Genomic DNA, 24,197 nt, shown 5'->3' on the forward strand with positions numbered 1-24,197 from the left:
CAGGTTTATTGAAGAGCTGAGTAATTTGAATATACATGTCAACATGAATTAATTCATTTGTCATTATTGCAACATTGTGTTCACAGAATTTTGAGTTTTTTATTTACCACAAAATATGCATTTCTAGTGATGCATAAAATAAATCTCTTTAATTTTCCAGTATTCCCTCAATGTTCATTTTCTAAACTTTGATTTGTATGTATGAACAATATTAATTTTACTGTATTCTTGATGTTTGATATATTTGTAGCATAGAAACGTCAAGAGTATAAAGAAAGCTATATATTAATTTTTATGTACAAATCACAATTCTCAAAAGGTAATATGTTAAGTCAGATCTGTTCTCTTCAAGTTTAGTGTTATTCTTTTTTTTATCATATCCTTGAAGGATAGCGTGCATTAAAATTGGAGACTTTTTTGTTTTTAAAATGCTAGATATTACATGTGCATATACACAGCCTAGGTACTACTGGATAATCCATGATATATTATGCTATCAATGCTTTGAAACTCATCTTTGTTAGACACGAAACATAGATGCATTATGCTAGAATTTCTTGAAAACATTGCTTGGAATATGAATCTTGAATTGATTGCATTCTGCACTGCAGAACGACCATGCTATTCTTTCGCTGTCATGTGCTTCTGTTATTTTTGTGCTCTTTAGCGTTTGTTACTTGTAGATCATTTTGCCTTCACGTCTGTCTCCTCCACAGGTTGAGCAAGGCTGTTGCCACAGTCGATCGAGAACTGTGCACACTTTCCAGCAAGTATTAACTCTGTTAATGGTTTTTTCTGACGGTATGCTTACTTGAAATGATTTTGTTGAAAATTTATGTGCTTTTTTCATGTTTTGTTTTTTTACAAAGTGTATGTCGAAGTGATATTTTTTTATCCACAGCATATATTTTTTTCCAATTTTGAACTCTGTGTGAGCCACAAGTGAAATTAAAAGCTATTTAATTGTGTTAGTGTAGAACAATGCTTGTGCATTGTTGTGAAATATATTATCTTCCATTAATGTACATGAAATGCTATTATTTGCATCATTGTCTTCATGGAAAAAACTTGTTTTTCTCAATTTTAATTTTTCAAAATATCACCAAGTATCTGTTATAAGAACATCATGAATATTGTGCAGACAGACTTCTTAGTGAATTTTGTAATTGCATTTTACATGCAATCTTTGTGATAGCAATTACGATCAATCCATATCAAGTGGTACAACACTGGTTGCTTGACCATTTTTAAAAAAAGTATATATTTTGTGTGATGTGAGCCTCACATGTTGACAGTTCAGAACCACTGTTATTTTATTTTTACTATCACTGATTTCAACATGGCAGACATTTTTTTTATCATGGCGTGCGTCATTTTCTCCATTCGTAAGCATCAGTGGTGACTTTTTTATCTCAGCTCTGGTAACTCCTAGGACAATGGGACAAAATCTGTGATGTTGAGCACATTACAGGCTACAATTAATATTCTAAATGTTATTCCTTCATAACAAATTTTAAGTTCAAAATTGTGTATCGTAATCACTCAAAATATCATTTTCGGATATTTGCTTTAGGAGGAAGGCAGTTTGTTAAACACTTGTTTTTTTTTTTCAATTACCTGTGTACCAATAGTGTGTGTCAAAATTATTTGAAGCTTGAGACTTTAATAATTTTTTCTCTACAGGGTCCTAAATATGCATTTTTTGTTAAGAAATTCCAAGTTCAGTGTTAAATAACTCTGGTGGGCAGTTGTTTAAAAATCTTAAATTTTTAAGCAATACAATACTCTATGATAAGTAACTTCAGTTAAAATTTTGAGTTTGAGATTCAATTGGTTTAATAGATACAGTCATGTAACACAATATAAAAATTCAATAATTTGCATTAAATAAGGTATGCCTAATTTCATTTCTTATTCTTGTGTTAAAATTCTGAAAACTGTAATTTGGAATGTAAGTGAACAACATTACAATCCTGAACTAGATCTGCAATAAAATATATATACGAGGGCATGCTGAAAAGTAATACCTCTTTTTTTTTTTTTGTTACTGTGTAAACGCATTTTGTATTTTGAGCAACCATGCATTGTACTTATCAGACTTTGCCGCTTCTCCATTGAAGGTTTCAAACTTCTATTGTCAGGGGTGCTGAAGGAAAATTGTAGCAATGTCGGTGCAGTGCCTGAAACGGTGTGAGGTGATAGAGATTCTAACCGCAGAAAATGTGCCCCAATTGACATTCATCTGAGAATGAAGGGTTTTTATGGGAATGAATGTGTAGATGTCAGTACTTCGTGACGTTAGGTTGTTCATGCTCGTAATGAAAACCCCAGCTGAAGAACTCATAAAACTCATGGACTTTGAGTTCATTGATCAGTTCCTCAACTCATCTATGGAATTCACATTTTCTTCAGGGTTTTCCATTACACTCTGAAATGACCTCTCAAAATTTCTTCCTAAAGCAGCTGAAATCTTCCCTATCTTTGCTTTCATGGTAGACAGTCTTTTCTCAGAGCTTAATTTTCTGTTGAGTTCATCGACCCATTCTATCACATACGTTGAGAGTTCTTCAGCTGATGTTTTCATTACCAACATGAACAACCCAATGTCTCAACAGTACTGACATCTACACATTCACTCCCATAAAAAGCCTTCATTCTCAGATGAATGTCAATTGGGAACACATTTTGTGCAGTTAGAATTTCGATCACTACATGCTGTTTCAGACACTCCACCGACATTGCTACCATTTTCCTTGTTATAGTTTGGCACTCCCTGGCTATAGAAGTTTGAAACCTTCAATGAAGAAGCAGCGAAGTCTGATAAGTACAATGCATGGTTGCTCAAAATCCAAAATGTGTTTACACAGTAACAAAAAAATGAGGCATTACTTTTCAGCATGCCCTCGTATATATACTTTATTGCAGATCCAGTTCAGGATTGTAATGTTGTTTACAGTTTGAAGAATTTTAACACAAAATATGTTAATAAGAAATGAAATTAGGCATAGCTTATTTATTGAGAATTATTGAATTTTTCATGAGTTTTGCATCACCATAACTATTAAACCAATTGAATCTCAAACTCAAAATTTTAACTGAAGTTACTTATCTCACAGGGGTGTATTGTGTACAAATTTCAGATTTTTAAACAACTGCCCACCAGAGATATTTAACCCTGTACTTGGAATTTCTTAACAAAAAGACATCTTTATGACCCTGTAGAAAAAAATATTATTAAAGTCTCAAGCTTCAAATAATTTTGACATACACTATTGGTACACAGGTAATTGGAAACATAGAAGAAAGTGTTTAACAAACTGCCTTCCCCCTAAGACAAATATCCGAAAATGACATTTTGAGCAATTACGATACACAATTTTGACATTATTATTATTATTTATTTGTTCAGCACAGGATACATTTCCCAATTATGTTGAACATAATACACTGTGAATATATAACAAGAGAGAGAGAGAAAAAAAAAGAATAAATGGAAGTATGAACGTCTGTGTACACAATATTTACATCAATTTATGAACTTATTGTTGTGATTATCTTTTTTTTTCAGCACAGTACGCAAGTCTGTGAACATATCGAAGTCTACAGTTTTTAATAGTTCATTGACAGTGTCCTGCATGCACACTGCAGGTGAAAACCTATGCGTGTTGACCCTTGACCTCTCCGTGTAGAATAATTTTCGGTTTCTTGCACTGTGTCGTCCTACATTAAAGTTTATACTTGGTAACAGTGCAGAACACTCCCAGCCATGATTAGAATATATTTTGAAGGAATAATATTTAGAATATTATACACAAATATAATTGTAGCCTGTAATGTGCTCAACATCACAGATTTTGTCCCATTGTCCTAGGAGTTACCAGAGCTGAGATAAAAAAGTTACCACTGATGCTTACGAATGGAGAAAATGACTCACACCATGATAAAAAGAATGTCCGCCTTATTGAAATCGGTGATAGTAAAAATAAAATTGGTTCTGAACTGTCAACATGTGAGACCCACATCACACAAAATATATACTTTTTAAAAAATAGTCAAGCAGCCAATATTTCTTTTTCTGTACCACTTGATATGGATTGACCCGTTAGTGTCATTTTATTCGTTATGTTGTGTATTATCAGAAAAGTAGTGTCTTAACTCCAACCTGCAAAAGAGTAAGGTTGAGGGAATCCAAGGAGGTGACAAGCATTGTCATCATTTTGGCGAAAGAACTGTTAGGTTAGCTTTCTATTTTGATTTGTATCACTTTTATGAATTATAGTATGCAGTTCTGAATGTGCTATATTGAAATTTACATTATGTTGAACACAATAAACATGCTTGCATCATGGTTTATTTTCTCCAACAAAAAATCATATGTTTGTCTTTAAGTTTATGGTTCTTACAAGCACATAAACAATTTTTGAGGTAACATTAATCAAACTAAGAATAATGTCTGATGAAGGGAGCATGTATTCTACAAGAAAATATAATTCTACAATGCAAACAATTCGTACATACAAGAAAATAATTAATTTGAGATATAAATAAGATTTAATTAAAAATAATAGCAATATTTTCTTACGTACATGAGCATGTGAAAGCAATTCTCTCAACCCATTCACTTATACATTTTCACCACCAACAGTTTTTTTACACCAAAATTTAAATGTTTTGTGCTAGGTACTTTCTTGAATACTTCATAAAGATGATATTACTGAGTATATTGACATCAAACTTCACATTAATTGAGAAAAATAACTATTCTTAGAGTACAGAATATTTCAAATTGATGTTTATGTGGTGTACCTCAAAACATTCTGGGAGATTGATAGGAACTTCAGATTTGTTGCACTGCCATGCCATCGCACTTATTTTCCTATTTGTGACACACAAGACACCTTGCTCACAGAAACTGAATATGCAGGAGAAGATGTACCAATTTCTTTGCCTGCAGAACAGTCGCACCTCTAGAAAATTCAGGGTTTCTATTAGTCAGTCTGTGGAGAATATTATAAATAGATGAAGAAAAAAGGCTGTCTTCATGCTTACATCGCTTACACTTCTAACCATGTGAGGGCCAAAGTGAATCATGCGAAGGAGAGATGACAAAAGATGGGAAAGGGTTTACGTGTATTCCCTCGGTTGATTGTCAGAGTTGATGACCACCATTTTTCTGATACTTGCATAACGTAAGGAACAAATTGGCATCCATCACCATAATTCTGAATGCAGTAATATTTTTTTTCAGCAAAAAATGCTTTACAGCTATTCTTTTCGATTTAGAAATACAAATTATAATTGTTTCTAGTGATATATATACACCATGACTTAATTTCTGTAAAAGAAGTTTTGTAGATTTTTTAAATTTTCTTCCATATTTTTTGTCTTTAGAAAAATTCAGATTGGATTAATTATATGTGGAACCTCGAGTTTTACTTTTTTTTAGGGGACCAAGGTGAAAAAACTTGAAATATGAGGAAATTTTATAACATTTTGATTGAACGTATAATGGGGGGAAATATAAAACCCAGAAACATAAAATTGGGCTTCCACTGTATCCGATCCTTAATGACATAATAACTGATAGTGCAGCAAGATTGCTATAGTACTGAAATGATATATTCATATCCTTTATTAATATGTATGTGGTGGAAGTAAATATGACTGTTTCTTTAGAAGATAGAGATTATATACTTTGAAAGTCATTCATGAAAATAATAAGATACGTGCATTGTAACAATGAGTTACAGACCATTGAAAGAAATATTAATCAAGTATTAGTTATTGATAATCACCATGCATAGGTGTCATCCATTTGTTAAATGCATAGATTTACACTTGTGAAAGACACATATTTATTAGTTATACTCGTATACCTCAAGTACAATTAATCCACCATCTACAGTATTTACAAAAATGAATAAAGTTTCATAAAAAAGCAGAATGAGTAAATTTTATGCGCAGTATATTCACATTGAACGGGCAGAATAATTTTCCCAGTTCTAAATTTTTTATGAACCTCGAATTAGGTGCATGACACTGGAGGAAATTTTCCTAAAATTTTAAAAGTATTTAATACATTTTTAAAATTTTAAAACTCTTTATCAAATTGTTGAATTTCTTATTTTTAAATGAATAAGTTTGTTGCCCATCTGGTGATGAGAGGGGAGGGGATGTCCATGTATGTGATTGTCAGTTCATCAATTTCATCACATCACCATTCATTCCCATCATCATGATTAGCCTAAAGTGGCAGAAAGGCAACCTTAAACTAAATCAAACAAACAATCTTATACAAACATATCATTCAGTTCTAAAAAAAGTTTACTTTCAAATGATTGATTATTTTATTTTGTAATATAAAATGGTGATTATGCAAGCTTTTAAGAAAAATATATATTTAACACTGAATACATACTGTTGTTAAAACATTGCAAACAAAACTGTGTAGAATCTGACTTAATATCATTATTTTTCCATTAGAAATGTTCTTTGTTTGAATCTTTCTTGTCACTACAGAAAATTATACAATATACAATCCACAGGCTACAAACTGTGACACTGCTTGTTAAGAAGCATTGTTTCGGCAGACAAAAAGTTATAAAAATTGCATAAAAAATTGCCTTTTCAGAACTTTATTGAAAACTGGACATTGTGGCCAAAATATCAGTTGAGATCAAATATAACAAATTTCCCTGCACCTTCAATACTTGATAAATGCTCAGTACCTAGAGAACTGCTTCATGTCCAAAATAAGAGAAAGTTAATATGGGTTGAAATTAATGTTTTGGCATTTCAAATGGCATTGGGATGTTTTTGTAAGTTCATTGTATGTGACTGTGGGTGTACCAAGTACGGCCAGACCATGCTTTTATCAGATGCTGGATATAAATCTGACTCTGCTACTAAAATTGCTCGTATGCCTTATGTTGCTTGATTATTTATCCATCAATCCACATTTTGTTTGGGAGATATATTTTCATGAATTTGTTTGTCAAAAGGATGACTCATGCTAGTTGAGTTATATGCATCTAAAGAAAGGTTAAACTGCATTAACTCCCCAAACTGTTTTCAAAAAGATCTAATTTTGTTGTAAACTTACACTCCCAAGTTGAACATTTTGAATAACCTCTGCTACTGAATGTTCTGGGTTCAAGTCCAAGCTTAGGCTGGTTTGCTGGCATAGTACGTTGAATGGTATCTTTAAAATAACTAAACTTGTGTTATCTGTACTAACTATACAGCTGATGGCTGATTAACCCATATGCATGGTACACGTGGACTTAGGTGGATGGGCCATGTGGCACAAATGGGAGAGGAAACAAGAGTTTACAGGATTCTCGTTGGGAAACCTGATGGTAAGGGACCTGTAGGAAGACGAAGATGGAGGGATAACGTTGAGATGGACCTAAAGGAAATTGGTAAGGATGGAAAAGATTGGATTGATCTTGCCCAGGATAGGACAGATGGAAGGCTTGTTGCTGCAGCCATAAACCTTGGGCTTTAAGAAGACTAGAGTTAGTTAGCATGGTACACACCGGAGAGCCGTGTTACCGAGACAGCAAATTCACGTCCCTTGCATTGAAGCTCATTCAAGCAAAGGCATGGCCACCTGGAATTCTGATTTTGTCTCCCACAGTATTTCTTTCCCTGCCTGTGTCGCCATCACAACTGGGTCAAATTAATCCACTTAACCTGGACATTTAGTTATACCTGTAGAGTTTTATACCATCCTTGTTAATTTCCTTCGAGGTTCATCTTCCACCTTTGCCTTCCTACAAGTCTGTTAACCAGGCTATTGCCTTAGGTCTCTCCTGGCCTGCCAATTGAAATTGCTTGCTTTAATTATGCCAAAAGCATTAACGAACATAGTAAAAGGCACTAGGATATATCAACGTCAAGAGTCATAAGTAATTTTATCTTATTTTGGATTTAGCATCTATTGTATTATTTAAAGGATATGAAGGCATATATACGGCAAATTGAAGTTCTTGAATCATAGTCTGAAATAACTTTTATATTGAAATTACTGTGCAAGAGAAAAAAAAATCAAATTAGTGTTTGGTTTTATAAAAAACAAAATAACATCGTAACGTGTACGGTGTTTTGTCCTCCCTGAGTTTTTGGGCCGATCTCTGTTCTCCTTCAGGGAAGGGAGAGAAGAATGAGTCGTGGAAGGGTTAAACATGGTTAAAATAGTTAAAGGGAATTGAAAAGCAAAAACTTGTGATGTCCTGATCATTTCTCTGAAGCTCTCTGCTGTTATTTGCAGCTACTTTGAAAATATGTTAGCTTCAACTATTTTCATCATGTTTGAACCCTTCCGTAGCTCATTCTTTTTCCCATTACTGAAAAAGACAGAGGTTGGTTCAAAAGTTTGGAAGACAAAACAAGGTACATGTTGTGATTTGATCTTGTTTTTAATATGTTGACAACACATGGTGTAAAATACCAACTTTTTAATTAATGTTTGGATGAGAACATATGATGTGGTTGACTGTAAGCCTTCACTGAAATACTTCCGTGGCTGTTTCATAGAAAAAATATATTATGTTGTACACTTCAATTTGAAATTGATTAAATTGCTGTATTAAATTTCCAAGATCCACTTGTAACAATTTTGTGGATGCTCGTAAAGAGTGGGCCAGGTATATATTGCAAGGGCACCGATGTATTCCCCATCAAACTAACTTGAGAAGACCAACGTAATATGAGCAAAGGCTGCAAGGTTAATCTTACTCTATGCATTATTATTTTGTCGGGATTATTTGTAATTAGCACTTTAGTCTAGGTGGAAATAATGTCTTGAATTCAGTGAAAGATGATCTCCATCTAGATAACTGATAAGTGTTGGAAGTATAATGTAATTTTAAAACCTTACTCTGGAGAAATTATTTATTAAGTGATTGCTTTACAAATACTGTAGTCATAACACAATTAAACACTCGTTTGTAGATTGGCATCATAAAGTTACATTGTAATACTCTTGTTTATATTTGATGGAACGCTTACAATGCTCCGCTAGGTCTTCAACCTGGAATCTTCAGTAACAAGATCGTGGGTTGACCTCAATTTGATTTACCACATTGTCATATTCTAATGTACATGCAAACTCATAATTCATTTAAATTTGGTATTGGAAGGAATCTCTCAAGATGTATCACTAATGTCATGATTCAAGCATATTGAGTGATTTTCTCAAGATTATGCACCAAAGAGGTGCTGGATTTTATACCTGGCCAGGGTATGGTGTTGCTTTGTGATTGGCCATACCCTAACTTCATTGTGATTAACCTAAATAAAAAAGGAAATTTCTGTGAAATAGGTAAATAGACATAGTGCATATACTATGCACATTGGTATAGGAAACTGATGCGGAATAAGTTGAACTATATTTCATTGCTTTGTCTCTGTCGAATGAAAAGCTTCAAAGATATTTCATGGCCGCAAAAGTCACCACAAAAGTATGTTCATCGTACATATTCACCTTTCAGTGTGTAGTGAGCAGAGTTTCAAAATAGCATTTTCTTTCAGGCTTTAATTTGGAACACTGAGACTTACAAACTGCAGTGCAAGCTTGATGGCCACCACCACAACGTGGTTTCCTGCGACTTCTCGCCAGATAGCGCCCTTCTCGCTACAGCATCATGGGATTCCAGAGTCATTATATGGGATACATATACAGGTAGGTCAATGCGTTTAGTTATATCATACCATTTGTACAGCATAATGCTGATTTATCATTGTGACACTTAGAAAATTGAATAGACAGTTATCAGTAGAAAGTACATACTTGTACAGTGTAAAGTATATACTTTCGTTAAGTTGTCGACCATGGAACTTTGACAGCTCCATGAGGCAGCCATGTTGTTTTGCAACTTCCAGTTAAACTGGTAACAGCAAGAAGGAGTGGGGGTTAAGGTAAATCGCCATCTCACTTATGAGCTAACTACATTGGTAAACTGAAATTTTCACGAACTACCAGTTATGTGCTAACTTAGCCTTAATTGTACATTGGAGAAACAGCCTCGGTGGCATATAATCTTCATTCGCAACACTAACAATCAAACACAGGTGACATGGCATCTGCATCTTAAATTCTGTGCTGCTAGTGTTGCCAACCAAGATTATAAGCCACTAATCACTTCACTAATAAAATTGTCATTTCTTACACATGACTCCTACTGGTTGCAATGGGTTAGTATGACTGCAGTGAGAAATCTTATGAATTATGAACCTTGAGTGGCTTTTATCCCATTTTTGCTCAGAAAATTAGCATTCTGGAAAAATTATTCAATCTGACTTATCATTAACTATGATTCACTGTACAAAGTGAACTGGCAGTCAAAGGTATTTAAAAATTATTTCAGTAGATGAATTGTTGCAATGCAGAAAGCCCAATGTGAATATCTGTCCCATGTTCTTTGTTATAAGCGATCAAAATTTGAATGAGACTTTTGAAACATCCTTCACTAGTTAAACTTTTCTACCTCCTATTTAGCAAGAATCTACAGTGTGTCCAGAAAGTCCTGCACCAGAGGCTTGAATGATAAAATTGACTAGGTTTTATGAGACTGACTGGATTCCACTTTCCAGAACACTGGGTTGGTCACAAAGAACCCGTTGAATGGGTCCCCATGCTTGCCCGATTTGAATGTGTTGACTTGCATTCTGGGATTATCTGAAATCTTGAGTGTACAGCATGTAGATTCATGATCTGGCCACCTCCACACCAGGATCGAGGATGAATACCATGCTGTAGCCACAGATTTTGTTTCCATGTGCTCAACAACGTTTTCAGTTCACCTACAGACCTGTGTGGAACCCAGTGGAGAACATGTTGAACAAACACTGTGATTTGGCCCATGGTGCTGAACTTTTCGGAGACCTTGTATAAGAATATTGATATTATCTGTTAGAAATGGCCTCATTTGAGCCCTAATGTAGATATGAAAAGGTGCTTAGTGTTGACAACCAATGATTGTCTTTGCTCTTGTTGCAGGGTCAATTGTCCGAGTGATGTGCCATATTTATCCACCTCCAAGACTGATCTTTGCTTCCGGTGTGAATGGTGCCTGGGTTAGAGGTGTATCATTTTGCAAGAATGGGAGTTTCCTAGCAAGCGTTGCCGATGATGGGTAAGTAAACTGATTAATCAACTCTGTGGTGTTCCTAGAATCTTCACCATCCTTTCTAAATATGGGAAAGAAATATTGAATATGCATTTTTGTAAACACCAATTTGGTACAACAGGTGTTTTGTATTTGTAAAGTCATAATTTAAGGCATGTGCAACTTGGAGCAGGCTGAGGGCCAGGTACAGAGGAGCTGATGAGAACATGAGCCATTTGTGACATTGTATAACTTCAAGAGCATGCCACTTTCCTTCTTTTCCAAATACTGTAGAAAATTTCCATTGAACAATAACATGAAAATCGTGCACAGAATAATAATGTATCCACATTACTTGCAATCTTAATGGGAACTTCATTCTTCATGTTCTGGACAAGGCAGTCAATATTTGGTGCTACACTTGCTGTTTGAACATGGAGGCAGTTTTAGAGTTTGAAGTCAGCTATCCTAACTTTTTTCTTTGGGTTTCATGTTCATTCAGATAAGTACTTCGAAACAATGGCATTTTCCTCTTGCAGAAAACAAGACATGTTAGGATACTTTTCACATGGATAAATATTTAATGTGGCCACTGTCCTACACCACTCCTATCAAAGCCAGTTTGTCCTGAAGCCCAATAACTTTCATTCGCAAATGTTCTGGAACATTACTCACATCAATATCGAATGCCATTGAGAATATATTGAAACTCTCTTCCTCCATATAGAGATTATTCTGGAATAAAATTCTTCACTCGGATCTGCCAGTAACCTTACGAATAAAGTAAATTTGCAGGAAGACTTATTTCACTATGATGGTGTTTGAGAATGAAGGGTATTGTTGTTTCTGATTGGATTTTACTGTAGTGAAAGTTTTCACTGAAAGGACTTAGCATGTCCATAAAATTCATGAACCAGTTTTAACTTTGATTCCAGAACATTCAAGTGACTGTTACTAGTATCCACATGAAAGGTAAGGTCACGCTGACACTCTGTCACCTTGCTCTTTCGCAAAATTTTCCTTTCATGTACATCATTTTTAGGATTGCAGAATCATTGAAGTGTGTCCCCCATGCTCAACCACCTTACTTCAGTATAGAAGCAAGATCTTCCTCCTCTGTTTCCACTTGTAGCAGGAATTCTTTAATTGGCGGTGATAAGAGTTTTCGATTTCATGAAAATGATGCAAACCTTTTCAGTAATTCGTCCAACCATTGAATGAGCTGCATCAGTTAGACTTGAAATTATATTCTCGTCCCTTGCATAGGTGGAATTGGCAGAATGCAAGCATCCTTGAACCAGTCAGTTTGGTTCACTTAGTGGAGGATGACAACAATTTTGAGGCACACAAAGTTGCCAAACTTATGCCTGAATAGCCCCAAGATTTCAGAGAAACTGTCATAAATATTAATGATACAGTGAAACCTCAATTTTACGTTTTTCAGGGGACCAAGCTGAAAAAACTTAAAATGCGGGAAAATGTAAAATTGAGGAAAATTTTATAACATTTTGCAATGTTGGGACCATAAAGATTCAATGTATAACGTGGAAAAATGTAAAATAGGGGTTCCACTGTAATTATTAACCAGGCTGACTGAATGAGGCCTCTATGGGCCAGACACAGCCCATGGGGTAACTTTTGCACATGTGCTGTAAAGAAGAGTTATAGTAAGTTAAAACATTCCAAAGTGGTCTGGAAATGTATTTCAAAATACTTGGATGACCTGGAAAGTCAGGAAATTTTATTTGGCAGAATAGTAGGAGCAAAGTCTGTATTTCTCTCTTTTTTGTCTTTCTCTGTTTTTTCTCTTTCTCCGTTTGTCTTTATTTTCTCTCACTCTTTCCCTTACTATCTCTCTCCTCAATTTCTAATTAGTTTTGCACACTGTAAGATTAAATTGAAAAAAAAAAAATATTTTAAAAAAATACTTTAAAAGTCTTCAATGTAAACTTCAATGTTCCTTATCACAGTTCTCCAACATTTGGGCATCCAGAAGCTTCTTCAGTTGTACCAAAATGTTTCCCACGGTGTGGTTGCTTCAGTTTGGAGAAGACATCAAAGTCTGGCAGGCAAGCAGCATCAGCTTCACCTTCAATTGTTGCGAGGAGACTGGCAGTCCTGGCTCAGAATGTCGTATCCACGTTTCATTTATGCCAACAAAATCCTGTTCAGAAACTGCTCTTTCTGTTCTGCGATTCTCTTGTGATTTGCTTTCTGCTCTGTAGACAGATGAAGAAGAACCCAGTTGGCAGCGAGTTTCCTCTTCTGTAATGTGTCAGTCATTATTCTGTAAACTGAAGTGACCAAAATATTCACTTCATGTGCAATGTAGGACTGCTGGTCGCTATGTGAAATCTGACCTGAATCTTTTTCTTCCATTTCATGGCACAATTGTTCAGCACAACTGATGCAACACATGCAGTGTGCAAAATAGTGTGATCATGCCATCCTAACGGATGCACATATGCAGGGTGCAACACTTTTGAACTTACCCTCGTATTACCTTTTTTTATAATACACTTTGTCACCCCAATAATACACAAAGAATACACAAAGTTGGAACTTTCAAAATTGGCTGTTGTTGAGTTTTTCAAGTGTATAAAATATACTATTTGGTTCTCCACCTTTTGTTTATTTCCTGAATTCCAAGAACTGCAAAGTTCTTATGGAATACTTTCTTCAATCCTTGTATTAAATATATCATGCCTGGCTAGCATTTATTTATTTTCATTCTTACTTTTGCAGCTTTGTGCGCATGTGGAATCTTATGGGAGATATCGATCCAGAGGTCATTGCTACAAGAGATGATGAGATGATCTGCTGCAGATTTGCACCTTCAGGACGGTGCCTGGCTGTTGGGTAAGTTTTTTAGTGTATTGAATAGTACTTGCTGTACCTACATTAAACCATAGTTTGTACACATTTGATCTCTTGTTTATCCTTGAGCTGTGTCATGGTTGAGTGCAATAAGTACAATAAGTACTTATTGAAAGGCGAGGTTCAGGCTGAGGCTGTTCTGCCACCTAATGTTTTGCATGCGTGTTCATTGTGAGTGTCATTCATCAGTTTTATTTAATTATCATTGGATTCGCCCCGGGGTAGCATCTATTTTAATTCCTATCGATGGTATGGGATCAGTGTGACAGAAAAGTGATGCAAACTGGGAAAGATACAATAAAAAGTTGTCTTTCCTAAACAAATATCACACATCTGTAAATTTATTTTTGTTGTTTGCAAGCAGTAGATAACGTAAAAAAAAAGCTAAGCAAAGAAATCTCCCGAGCACTGCATTGTGCCAGAAAAGCTCTGCAGAAATTGAAACCAGGTTTCTTGCATGGCAGTCAGATGACTACTGATTGGAATATGTGTAAACAGAAATCACAGTCTTTGAAAAATAACAACATAAATTTATTCATAATTGAGAAATGAGAGACGCGGTAGTATATAAATACGGAGAAAACTAGTACTCCCTTTTATCCGTAAGCGAGTACTAGTTTTCTCTGTATTTATAAATTTATTTATGAATCCCCCCTTTTGTGTCGTTACTAGAAACGAGACTAGGTGAAATATTTTCATTTTGCTATGGTGGTTAAGGGTTCTTACATGCTCAATAATTTCATAAGGGAGTGATGTCTTGTTTTTTAGTATTTCATCTTTTTTTTAGTAAACTTTGGCCAAATGAGAAGCGATGCAACTCTTATCAACTAATCTTTTGTGTTGACCTCGATTGTTTAAACAGGCATACTGTGTACTACAATATCTTTTCATATCAGATAGATAGTAGTCATCCATAAATAGTCACCTTTCTACAGGATTGGGCAAATGCATAGTAGGATATGATGGAGGCAACGTGAAGTAAATAATGGAAGAATATAATGGACAAGAAACAGTAATGGCAGGAAAATGACATGAGAAATTTAAAGCAGATAGGTGAAAGCAAATTTGTTGAAGTGAGTTAACATAGTACAGGAAAACAGTGAATGAAGAACTGTAACAATAATAAGCATTATTCTTTTTTTTCCCCTTCTAGTTCATCTGATGGCAATGTGACTTTCTACAGCACACCAAAGGCATTTCCCAGCCTGCTTCACCTGTCGCGCTTGACAGTGAGGAAGTACATGAAAACACCAGAAATAGATGAGGCCGACATTCCTCTCAGACTGAAAGACTACCTCAAGTACAAAATATGGCTGTGAAAGATACGATACAGCTGAGAACCAGTTATCCGTTACCAAAATAAAATTCTTTACATTGTCCACTATTTTTTGTATTTTGGTTAATTTTTATTTTTAATGCTTAACTAAACCCAGTAGCATAAACTCTTTTTCTTTTGTTTACATCTTTTTTGTACTTTGTTTTTTAAATATCAATAAACTTTATCTGCAAAAATTGTTTTTTTAAATTTTCTTAACAGGTATTGCGTAACGAATTTGTACCATGCATCAGTTGATATGAAAATTTTGTCTCTGAACCAGAGATCAAACGTAGGTCTTTAGCATTCTGTGGCAATATTCTGACACTGAACTACCAAGCCAACTTCTGCTACAGAAATGGACACGGTTAAAACATTTGTTTGTTGGATCTGATCTGAAACAGTCAACCGTTACCTCCCTTACTTCTAACAAGTGGACTAGGGATAGCTTAGTGCAGAGTTGCCCCATTTTTGTTTGAGGCTGCTTCCTTTTGATGTGCCTTCTTTTGAGCTTCCCATGGGGAAATTAATCGTCCACCAACCCCCCATGTACTTCCCATGTGGGTGTCCTTACAAGAATTGACAATATCGAAGGGTCATGTACTGTTTGACCAGCGATCCGAGAGCTCCAGTTGGCAAAGTGCCAAGAAAAAAGAAGTTCGTGAGAGGTAGGCAGGCGGGAGAACGCAGTTCGGGGTTGCACGTTGAACAGTGTTACCAATCTGCGAGGATGCTTATCCACCAGAACATAAGTATCGAAAACTGAGGGACATGCACAGAAGTAAAGGATTGTGACAAGGACTTGTTTTGTATCACAATCATGTCGTTTGTCCTTCTTACAATTTAAAATAGAAGGATAGTAGGGTAAAGAATTGCAGTTTCACTTATACAAGGTATTTTTTTCCAGTGGGGCAAACAAGGCACATTTTCTCCAAAAATAGTACAGTTCCATAAAAAAACATTGCTTAAATTTGAATTTATGGTGATCATGCAATTATTAACACATATTATTGTGGCTAAAATGAAATTATATGTGTGAAATACATAATTTTTGGTTGACTTTCATTTTTCATGCCCCTCCCCCTTTCCCCCACCTTCCAGACCTCCATGGTGGTGGCCCGAAACCCGATACGGGTCCGGTCTACTTCCTCTGAGGTTGGGTCAAAGATGCCGAACTTGCGCTACGTTCAAGACCAGCATTTGCAAAGACGCCTCTCCACGGCCATAGCACTTCCAATATCTTGCGTCAATATTCTCCGGTTGGCAACATTGCTTTCTTTCCCCCACGTGACACTCGCGCTGCTCGCGTTTCAGAGAAGCGCCTCCGCAAACTCCTGCAATTTACGACTGGACTCGGCTACTTCGGTCATGCGCAGAAAACTCGAGAGCTCTCGGATCGCTGGTCAAACAGTAGTGGCCACAGTACCTCCACAATTTTTACAACTTGGATTGTTATGTAAGTGTGTATGTATATTCACTGGGAAACAGTAGGAAGTTCACAGACTGGCTTGGTAGCTGAATCAGCTTTCACACAGAATACCAAACATCCAAGTTTGATTTGCGATACATTCACAGCTTCCACTTCTTCTTCTTTGTGACCCTTACCGCCGGGTATATGGCAGTTTTGGTCAAAGGTCTGCGATGTAGTACACTTGTGAGCAGAAGTACCATTGAATCGAAGTCATAGTAAGTTGTGGTCGTAAAGATATTGTAATATTACACTTCACTGTATTTTAGTACTGATCAGAAGCTTGAACATACACACAAATTTCAAAATTGAATACCATTCTGTCTGGCAAAACTATATAATATCCACATCGTACGCGGTGAAGGAGACGATAATAGGGATGGTATGGATATGGGAAATGGTATTTTGGCTCTGTGTAAACAGTTAAAAAGAGCGTGTCTGTATTTGCTTCTTAACGGGCAATGGAAGAAGAGATGAACTGGCGTTTGTTTGTTTTCTCCGCAATCACAAGCAGGGGAGGGATTTTGATGCAGTCTTGCTAGGTGTTCGTTTGTGCAAACGTGTCCCGTTCGTAGGCGAAGTGTGAAAGTTATCACTTCACGAGGAAGTTTCAGTTTATGAAACCAGGATCGACTGACTACTTTTTCTGCGTACCATTTATAAGTGGTCGTATTTGCAATTTGATTAAGTGCCCGAGCTTCCCATTGGGAATTAAGTTTCATTTTAACTCGGGGTAGAAGATCAGTATAGGATAAACGAAAGGGAGTAGGAAAAGGAGTGTTCTTTGCCTTTTTTGCGTATTGGTCCACTAAATCCTGATACATATTAAGATTGCTATGAGCTTTTACGTACGTAAATTGCACTCGTTGATCATTTTGGCGGAGATTTAATGTAGTTTGTAAGATCAGGGACGGGAGAATGGGCATGCGGTATGCATCTTTTCCACAACGATCGAGTGTAAATAAAACACTCATTGCGTCAGTTAGAATTAGAGTTTTTTTAAATCCCGCTCCACGGGCATAGAGCAATGCCTGGTGTATGGCATAACATTCTGCCGAAAATATGGACATGTCTTGCGGTAAGGAGAATTGTCTGACTATGTTTTGGCAGGGTGCGTAGAATGCGCAGCCGACATGTTCGTCATCTTTTGATCCGTCAGTGTATATGAAGTCATAGTCTGGCCAAATTTCTTTATAATATTCATGTCGACCGAAATCAACATAATTGACATTGACAGGTGACTCGGTAGGAATCCTCAAAGTGTAAATCAAGGGATTTTCTATAGTGTAACTTAAGTGATATGCTTCTCTATCTATGTTGTAACAATACAAAAAATAATATCTAGAACATGATCTATCCAAGGGTAAAGTTTCACCCAGTTGTCGTTGTATTGCAAATGCTTTATTGAAAGGATGGTTGTGTCTTTCCCATATTTTAAATAGAAATTTCGTAGTAGAATACTGGCGTCTAAATGAAAGGGCCTGTTCAGCGCTCTCGTTGTAGACACTAATATTTGGACTAGATTTCATTAATCCTAGACAAACACGGAGTGCCTGTCTCTGTAAAATGTCTATTTTATCGGCCCAAGTATCAATCGTCCCACCATAAACGGGTGCCGAATACTCGAATAAAGAGCGAAAGCAATTTTTGTAGAACAAAGTCATAATGGAGGGGTGTCCACCCCATTTCGTGTTCGCCAAACCTTTTAGAATATTGATTATTTGTTTTCCTTTTGCTAGCAGTTTGTTAATATGGACTTTCCAATCTAATTTTCTATCAAAGGAAACCCCCAGGTAAGTACAGGAAGATACTACCGGAATCTGTAGTATATGTGTCAGATTGTTAGGATGTCGGTTTGATGTATAAGGGTTAAATATTATAATTTTTGATTTCTCGGCAGAAAAAGATAAACCGCGAGATAATAATTGAACACGTAGAGTATGAATCAGGTTGCGCAATTCTAAAATTCCTTGTGTGGTGTCTGATGTACTTTGATAAAAACAAAAATCGTCAGCATATTGAATGATGTTGTGAGTGGTCCTTGGTATTTGATGTATATATTTGGTGTAAATGTTAAATAGGAGGGGACTCAGAGGGGAGCCCTGTGGTATTCCGCTCCGAACCAGTCTCGGGCCCTTCACATCATTATGAGACCAGAATACGTTCCTGATATAGATTCCAAGCTATTTTAGCCACAATCGGGTGAATGTTTATTGAATCAAGAAGATTGCATAATATTGAAATGTCAACGGAGTCATATGCTTTAGCGATGTCAACAAATAAGCTGAAGCAAAATTGTCTCAGGAGTTGGCTATTTTGAATAGCAACAGTGAGTGTAGCAATAGCATCCTGACTACCAAGACCGATGCGAAATCCTAATTGTGTGGATGGGAAAAATTGGCGTTTTTCTAGTGTCCAAACGATTCTATGTTGGAGGGTACGTTCGAATAGTTTAGCCATAACTGGTATCAAAACTATAGGTCGATATGAAGAGGCTTGCATGGTTGGTTTGTTTGGTTTTAAAATAGGTATCACAATATGTTGGGTCCAGCCACGTGGTATTTTTCCTCTGCGATATACATAATTATAAATCGCAGCAAGAATTTCGAACCCTTGAACTGGTAAGTGCTTTAGAATTTCATAGGTAATACCATCATAGCCAGGTGCCGTGGATTTGATTTTATCAAGGATATTTTTTAGTTCTTTAACTGAAATAGCTGGGAAGTCATCAGTAAATTCGGTAGGTTCACGGTCATAAAAGGGGGAAGGCATAGGAACGGATGGGGGGGTGAGAAGATCCATAAAATCTGATTCCCAGGAAGTATCAATTGGACGTGGATGGGAAACATGGGGATGTCGGAGAGAATTGAATTTCCGCCAAATTATACTAATTGGCACGTTAAGGTCAAGAGACTGACAATATGATTTCCATGCCTGACGTTTAGCTTTGATATATGTTTTTTTCGCTATCGCCTGGGCATTCTTTAGTTCTCGCCAGGTATCCGGCATAGGATATCTGGCGTATAATTTTGCTAATATTTTCTTTCTTTTTTTAATTGCGGCACAGGTTGGGTTCCACCAATAGAGTTTTGGAAAACGGTCAAAAGAGTAAAACTTTTGTCTCGTTCCGCTGTCATCGAGTGCGATTGTTAGCATTTGCAAGAATTGGGTATATGTAATGGTCCTTACTGAAGCTGAATCATCACTATAATATAAACGGAGGAAAGAAGTGCGGAAATTTTCCCAGTTTATGGAATCGCGTTTCCAGCGACGAACCGGAGGTACAGTTGTGCTTGTAGTCGATAAATTAGCCGGTAAAGAAAGGAAAATTGGGGTATGATCACTCCCTCTTAAATCCATGTCGTTAAACCAATTGATGTTATTGAATATATGTGGTGATACTAAAGTGAGGTCTATACTCGTCGGGCTGGATCCGTTATGAGGATAATGTGTGGGGGAACCATCATTCAGAATAATAAGGTTATTTTCAGTAACCCAATTTTCTATTGTGGTTCCCAGCCTATCCGTCCGAGAGTTACCCCATATGTGATTATGTGCATTAAAATCTCCTGTTATCAAATATGGACCCGGAATGATTGTAAAAAGTTCGTTCAAGGCTGAGAAAGAGGATGTGGTGGAAGGTACATAGATATAAGCGTAAATAAATAATGAGCATATTTAATTCGGGCGGCAGCTATTTCACCTTGGTATTTTTTTATTATTGGGAGGGAATGTGGAATGTTAATTACGGAATGGGGTATATTTTCATGGACATATACAGCAACTCCCCGTTGATTTTGGTCAAAGGGAGGGCCGTACATTATGTAGTGGGGTAACCGATAGTTCTCATGATGAGTACCTTTCACCTCCTGTAGACAGATAAGTTGTGGACGGTAATCCGCCAACAGATCTTGAATTTCGCATTTACGTGCCGATAGACTGCGCACGTTCCATTGTAGAGTAACAGGCAAGGACATGTTTTTAGGATAGGGGAGGGGAGGTGATAGAGATAAATATGAAAGATATCGGGGCGTATTAACGACCCGACATAATAGACAAGAGGTGGGACGTAAGTTCTTGTATTCTTCTAATTATTTTCTCCTGTTCGTGTATTTCTGGTATATTAACTACAGAGGCCCATAGATCCGGGATAAGATCAAGTAGAGAACGATATATTAATCGCTGTTCGGGATATAATGTGTCTCTGGCACCATATGTCCGCATAGGGGGTAAAGTGTTATCGGAACGAGTCTCTGTTAGGCCTTGTTGACCTTGAACCTTCTCGTCCGTACGAATCGTGATACTTTCTGGTGTACTCTTGGGTGGAATTCTCCCAAGTGCACCAGCTCCTGTACTACGAGGCGGAGGAAAGGCTCGGGATCCTATTGGGGGTGAGGGATGGAAAATATCATCATCTGAGGCACTGGTAGAAGAGTCCGAGGTGTCAGAGGTTTTCTTATTATTTTTCTTCTTACGTCTTCTTCCACGTGTAGGGCGCACCAGAGGTGTACAGTCCTGGGTAGAGTTAGCTTTATTATTTGTAGGAGGTTCTTGTCTCACGATGTTGGAATAAGTGTTTCTTCTTGTAGAGGCCGGTGGTCCCCCAAAAGAGGTACCTGCTTCCAGGGTAGGTAAGGTTGGGTATGTATGTGGATCGTGTAGTGATCGTAATACCTCCGCCTTTGTGAGAGGGGCTACATATGTACCCCGTATTTTGTGGCTAGCCTCAAAGTAAGAAATATTTTCTATTGCCATACGAGTATGTATGGCATGAGCTTCCCTCCTAGCTGGACAATTCTTATCTAGAGCATTGTGTTGTTCTTTGCAATTTATGCATTGGGGTGGTTTGTTGCAAGATTCCCCATGCTTTGGGGATCCACATTGTGGGCAATTTGCTTTCGATTTGCACTGATTTGCACCATGAGACAGTCTGTAACAGCATTTGCACTGCAAGACAGGTCTAATACGAGGTTGTACGTCCTTGATTTCGAGATTTAATATAATTTTTTCTGGAAGTCTGTTTCCGCGAAAAGTGACACACACTACAGTGGAATCTCTGAGTGTGAAATTCGCATCGGAGTTCCAAATTTTCTTTTGTTGTCGTTTGGCACTTATTGCCTGTATGAGACCAGCATCAATTCCTTCCAGAATATCTGTTTCTGTTAAGTCTATGGCCACGCCAAAAATTAAACCCTCTCTTTGAACTAACGATTGGGGTACGCGGGCCAGTACGGCTAGTTGTGTGTGTAGTGTTCGGTCATTAACGAACGTGTTGGCTGCTTGTGCACTAGCAAATGTGACTCTCACCCGATTTCGTCCACATTGCTCTACTAGATCAACTGGGATTTCGTTTTTACGAAAAAAATTGCCCAAACTTCCCCCATTTAGTTTGCCAATATTTTTATCCACTCCTTCTAATAAAACAATATATGGTCCCGAATGATCTCTAGAATAATTAAGGTTAGGTATAGCAGATGTGGGTGATTTAGCTACTTTTTCCTGGCCTACTTCATTGTTTTCCTCTCTTTGCCTTTTGGGAACACGTTTGCTTTTGTGATCCGTCATGTCAACTTCTTCTCGATCATTTATATCTGCCCAGTCATTCTGGTTTTCCGTTACGTCAGCCAAAGCTTACATAGCATTTGCTGCGTTAAGTTCATTACTACTTTCTTCCATGTTGGGACGATCTAATTGTTTCCCGGTATCCTTTTGAAACAACTAGAAAAATGTCTGTCACAACACAATCGTAGCACTCGATAGTCACACTTTCTTACGCTTTTCGCGTTCAAAACCTATCAAATATGTATTTATCGAATCCTGAACCTTTCACTTCTAATAACAGATAACTTTCAAGTCCACAATTATTAAAAAAACATGTAAAATAGACACTTCCAGAAAAGTACAACTTGAAGTTCCATTTTCACAGACTCCATTTCACTTTGCCTCATGTTGTTTTTTTCCATCGCACCCTCACAGCTTCCACATTAAGTAAGTTAAAATACATTCTCTGTGCCACAACATGTGGTCCACAATTCTTTGTCACACGGTTCTCACACATATTCACATTGATGTAATTATTAAACTGAAAAAAAGGTTAATTTATTCTTCATTATTTATGTACTCTGTTCAGATAAAGTGGCACATACTTCAACTGTCCACCTTATAATATGTGCCACTTAATGTGAACAGGAGAGTACAATGTACTTGTTTGTTAGAATGTGGAACGTGTTAGTTGTTCTAAAGCACATGATATTGTATGAAAGTCACACTCCCTTTATGAATTAAGTTTTGGTAAAACATTAAAATTCTGACCAAGGAAAAATTTATTGCATAAAAATATACACTAAAAACGTAATGTTTCCACCCTCTAACAGGCTCTTCTTCAGACGAAGATTCACAATAAATAAGTTTTGGATGGAAAGTCTTATCGCCCAAAATTGCTGAACCTGGTTTAAATATTGAGACACACTGGAACCCTGATTTTATGTTCCTGGATTTTATATTTTCCCACATTATGCATTCAATCTTCTGGGTCTCTGTAGAGCGAAACATAAAATTTTCCTACTTTTATGTTTTTTCACCTTGGATAACTCAACAAAAGATAAAATCAAGATTCTGTTTTACTTTGAGGCAATTCTTTAGAATAAATTCACATTAGTGTTTTGTGAACTAATTTATGAACTTTATAGTTAGCATAAAAACTATTAATACACACTCAAGTGAATGTCAAAGTTTAGCATCTTTTGTCTGATGTAATTGGCCAAGGGTTCTGCACCGTTTGGGCTCGAATATATTTGAAGATAACTTAGGACAATTTGGGACTTTCCTGAATAGAAAGAAGTAAAGATGGAAGTGGATACATTTCCCAGGTGGTACCGAACAACATACTTCGTGGTGGAATATCCATCTGAAGGTTGAAGCCTACCAAGCAGCTTTGGCGATAATGTTCAGCAAGCAGAGTTCCATATGCAGACTAATTTCTTTGGGGGTGCCTTAAGGGGAGTTTTAATTGCTTATCTGGACAATGTTAGCTTAATTGTCCTGACTCCATGTTCCTTTTTCATAGGAAGTATCATTTTCTTTGCAATGTTACTTGTAGATGTCTTCTCCAACATGCCGCTTAAACTACAATAGCTCATTATTAATCCAAGGTATTATAATTTTTCCATATTTAGAATGTTAATTAAGATTATTAAAATATTTAAACTATAGAACTAGTTCTGATTAAGACGTATGTATGAAACTGAATGTAATAATTGTTAACTATGGAAGAAAATCAAATATGTGAAAGTGAATTAGAGGTATTTTCTATCAAATTTCCTTGTAACTATACCAAAATCACCATTGAATATTTTATTACATGTATCTTGTGTCAGGAAAATTAAACTGGTGATCTGGATTTATTTAATTTGAGCCTATTCGACAA

The 24,197-nt window shown here is 36.5% G+C and overlaps 1 protein-coding gene across 3 annotated transcripts in view; it reads left to right on the plus strand.

The window, feature by feature from the left end:
• LOC145988495 (WD repeat and SOCS box-containing protein 1-like) overlaps window positions 1–15,494 on the plus strand; it is a 41,162-nt gene extending 25,668 nt beyond the window's left edge. For all 3 annotated transcript variants that reach the window (XM_083123356.1, XM_083123358.1, XM_083123357.1), the window contains exons 7-10: window positions 9,535–9,685; window positions 11,003–11,138; window positions 13,857–13,970; window positions 15,142–15,494. In XM_083123356.1, coding sequence (XP_082979482.1) covers window positions 9,535–9,685; window positions 11,003–11,138; window positions 13,857–13,970; window positions 15,142–15,307 — 567 coding nt within the window. In that variant the 3' untranslated portion in view covers window positions 15,308–15,494. The remainder of the gene's footprint in view (window positions 1–9,534; window positions 9,686–11,002; window positions 11,139–13,856; window positions 13,971–15,141) is intronic.
• Window positions 15,495–24,197: the final 8,703 nt, after the last annotated feature.

The sequence above is a fragment of the Lepisma saccharinum genome, chromosome 6 (assembly GCF_977018435.1).
Source record: "Lepisma saccharinum chromosome 6, izLepSacc3.1, whole genome shotgun sequence".
NCBI classification, from domain to species: domain Eukaryota; kingdom Metazoa; phylum Arthropoda; class Insecta; order Zygentoma; family Lepismatidae; genus Lepisma; species Lepisma saccharinum.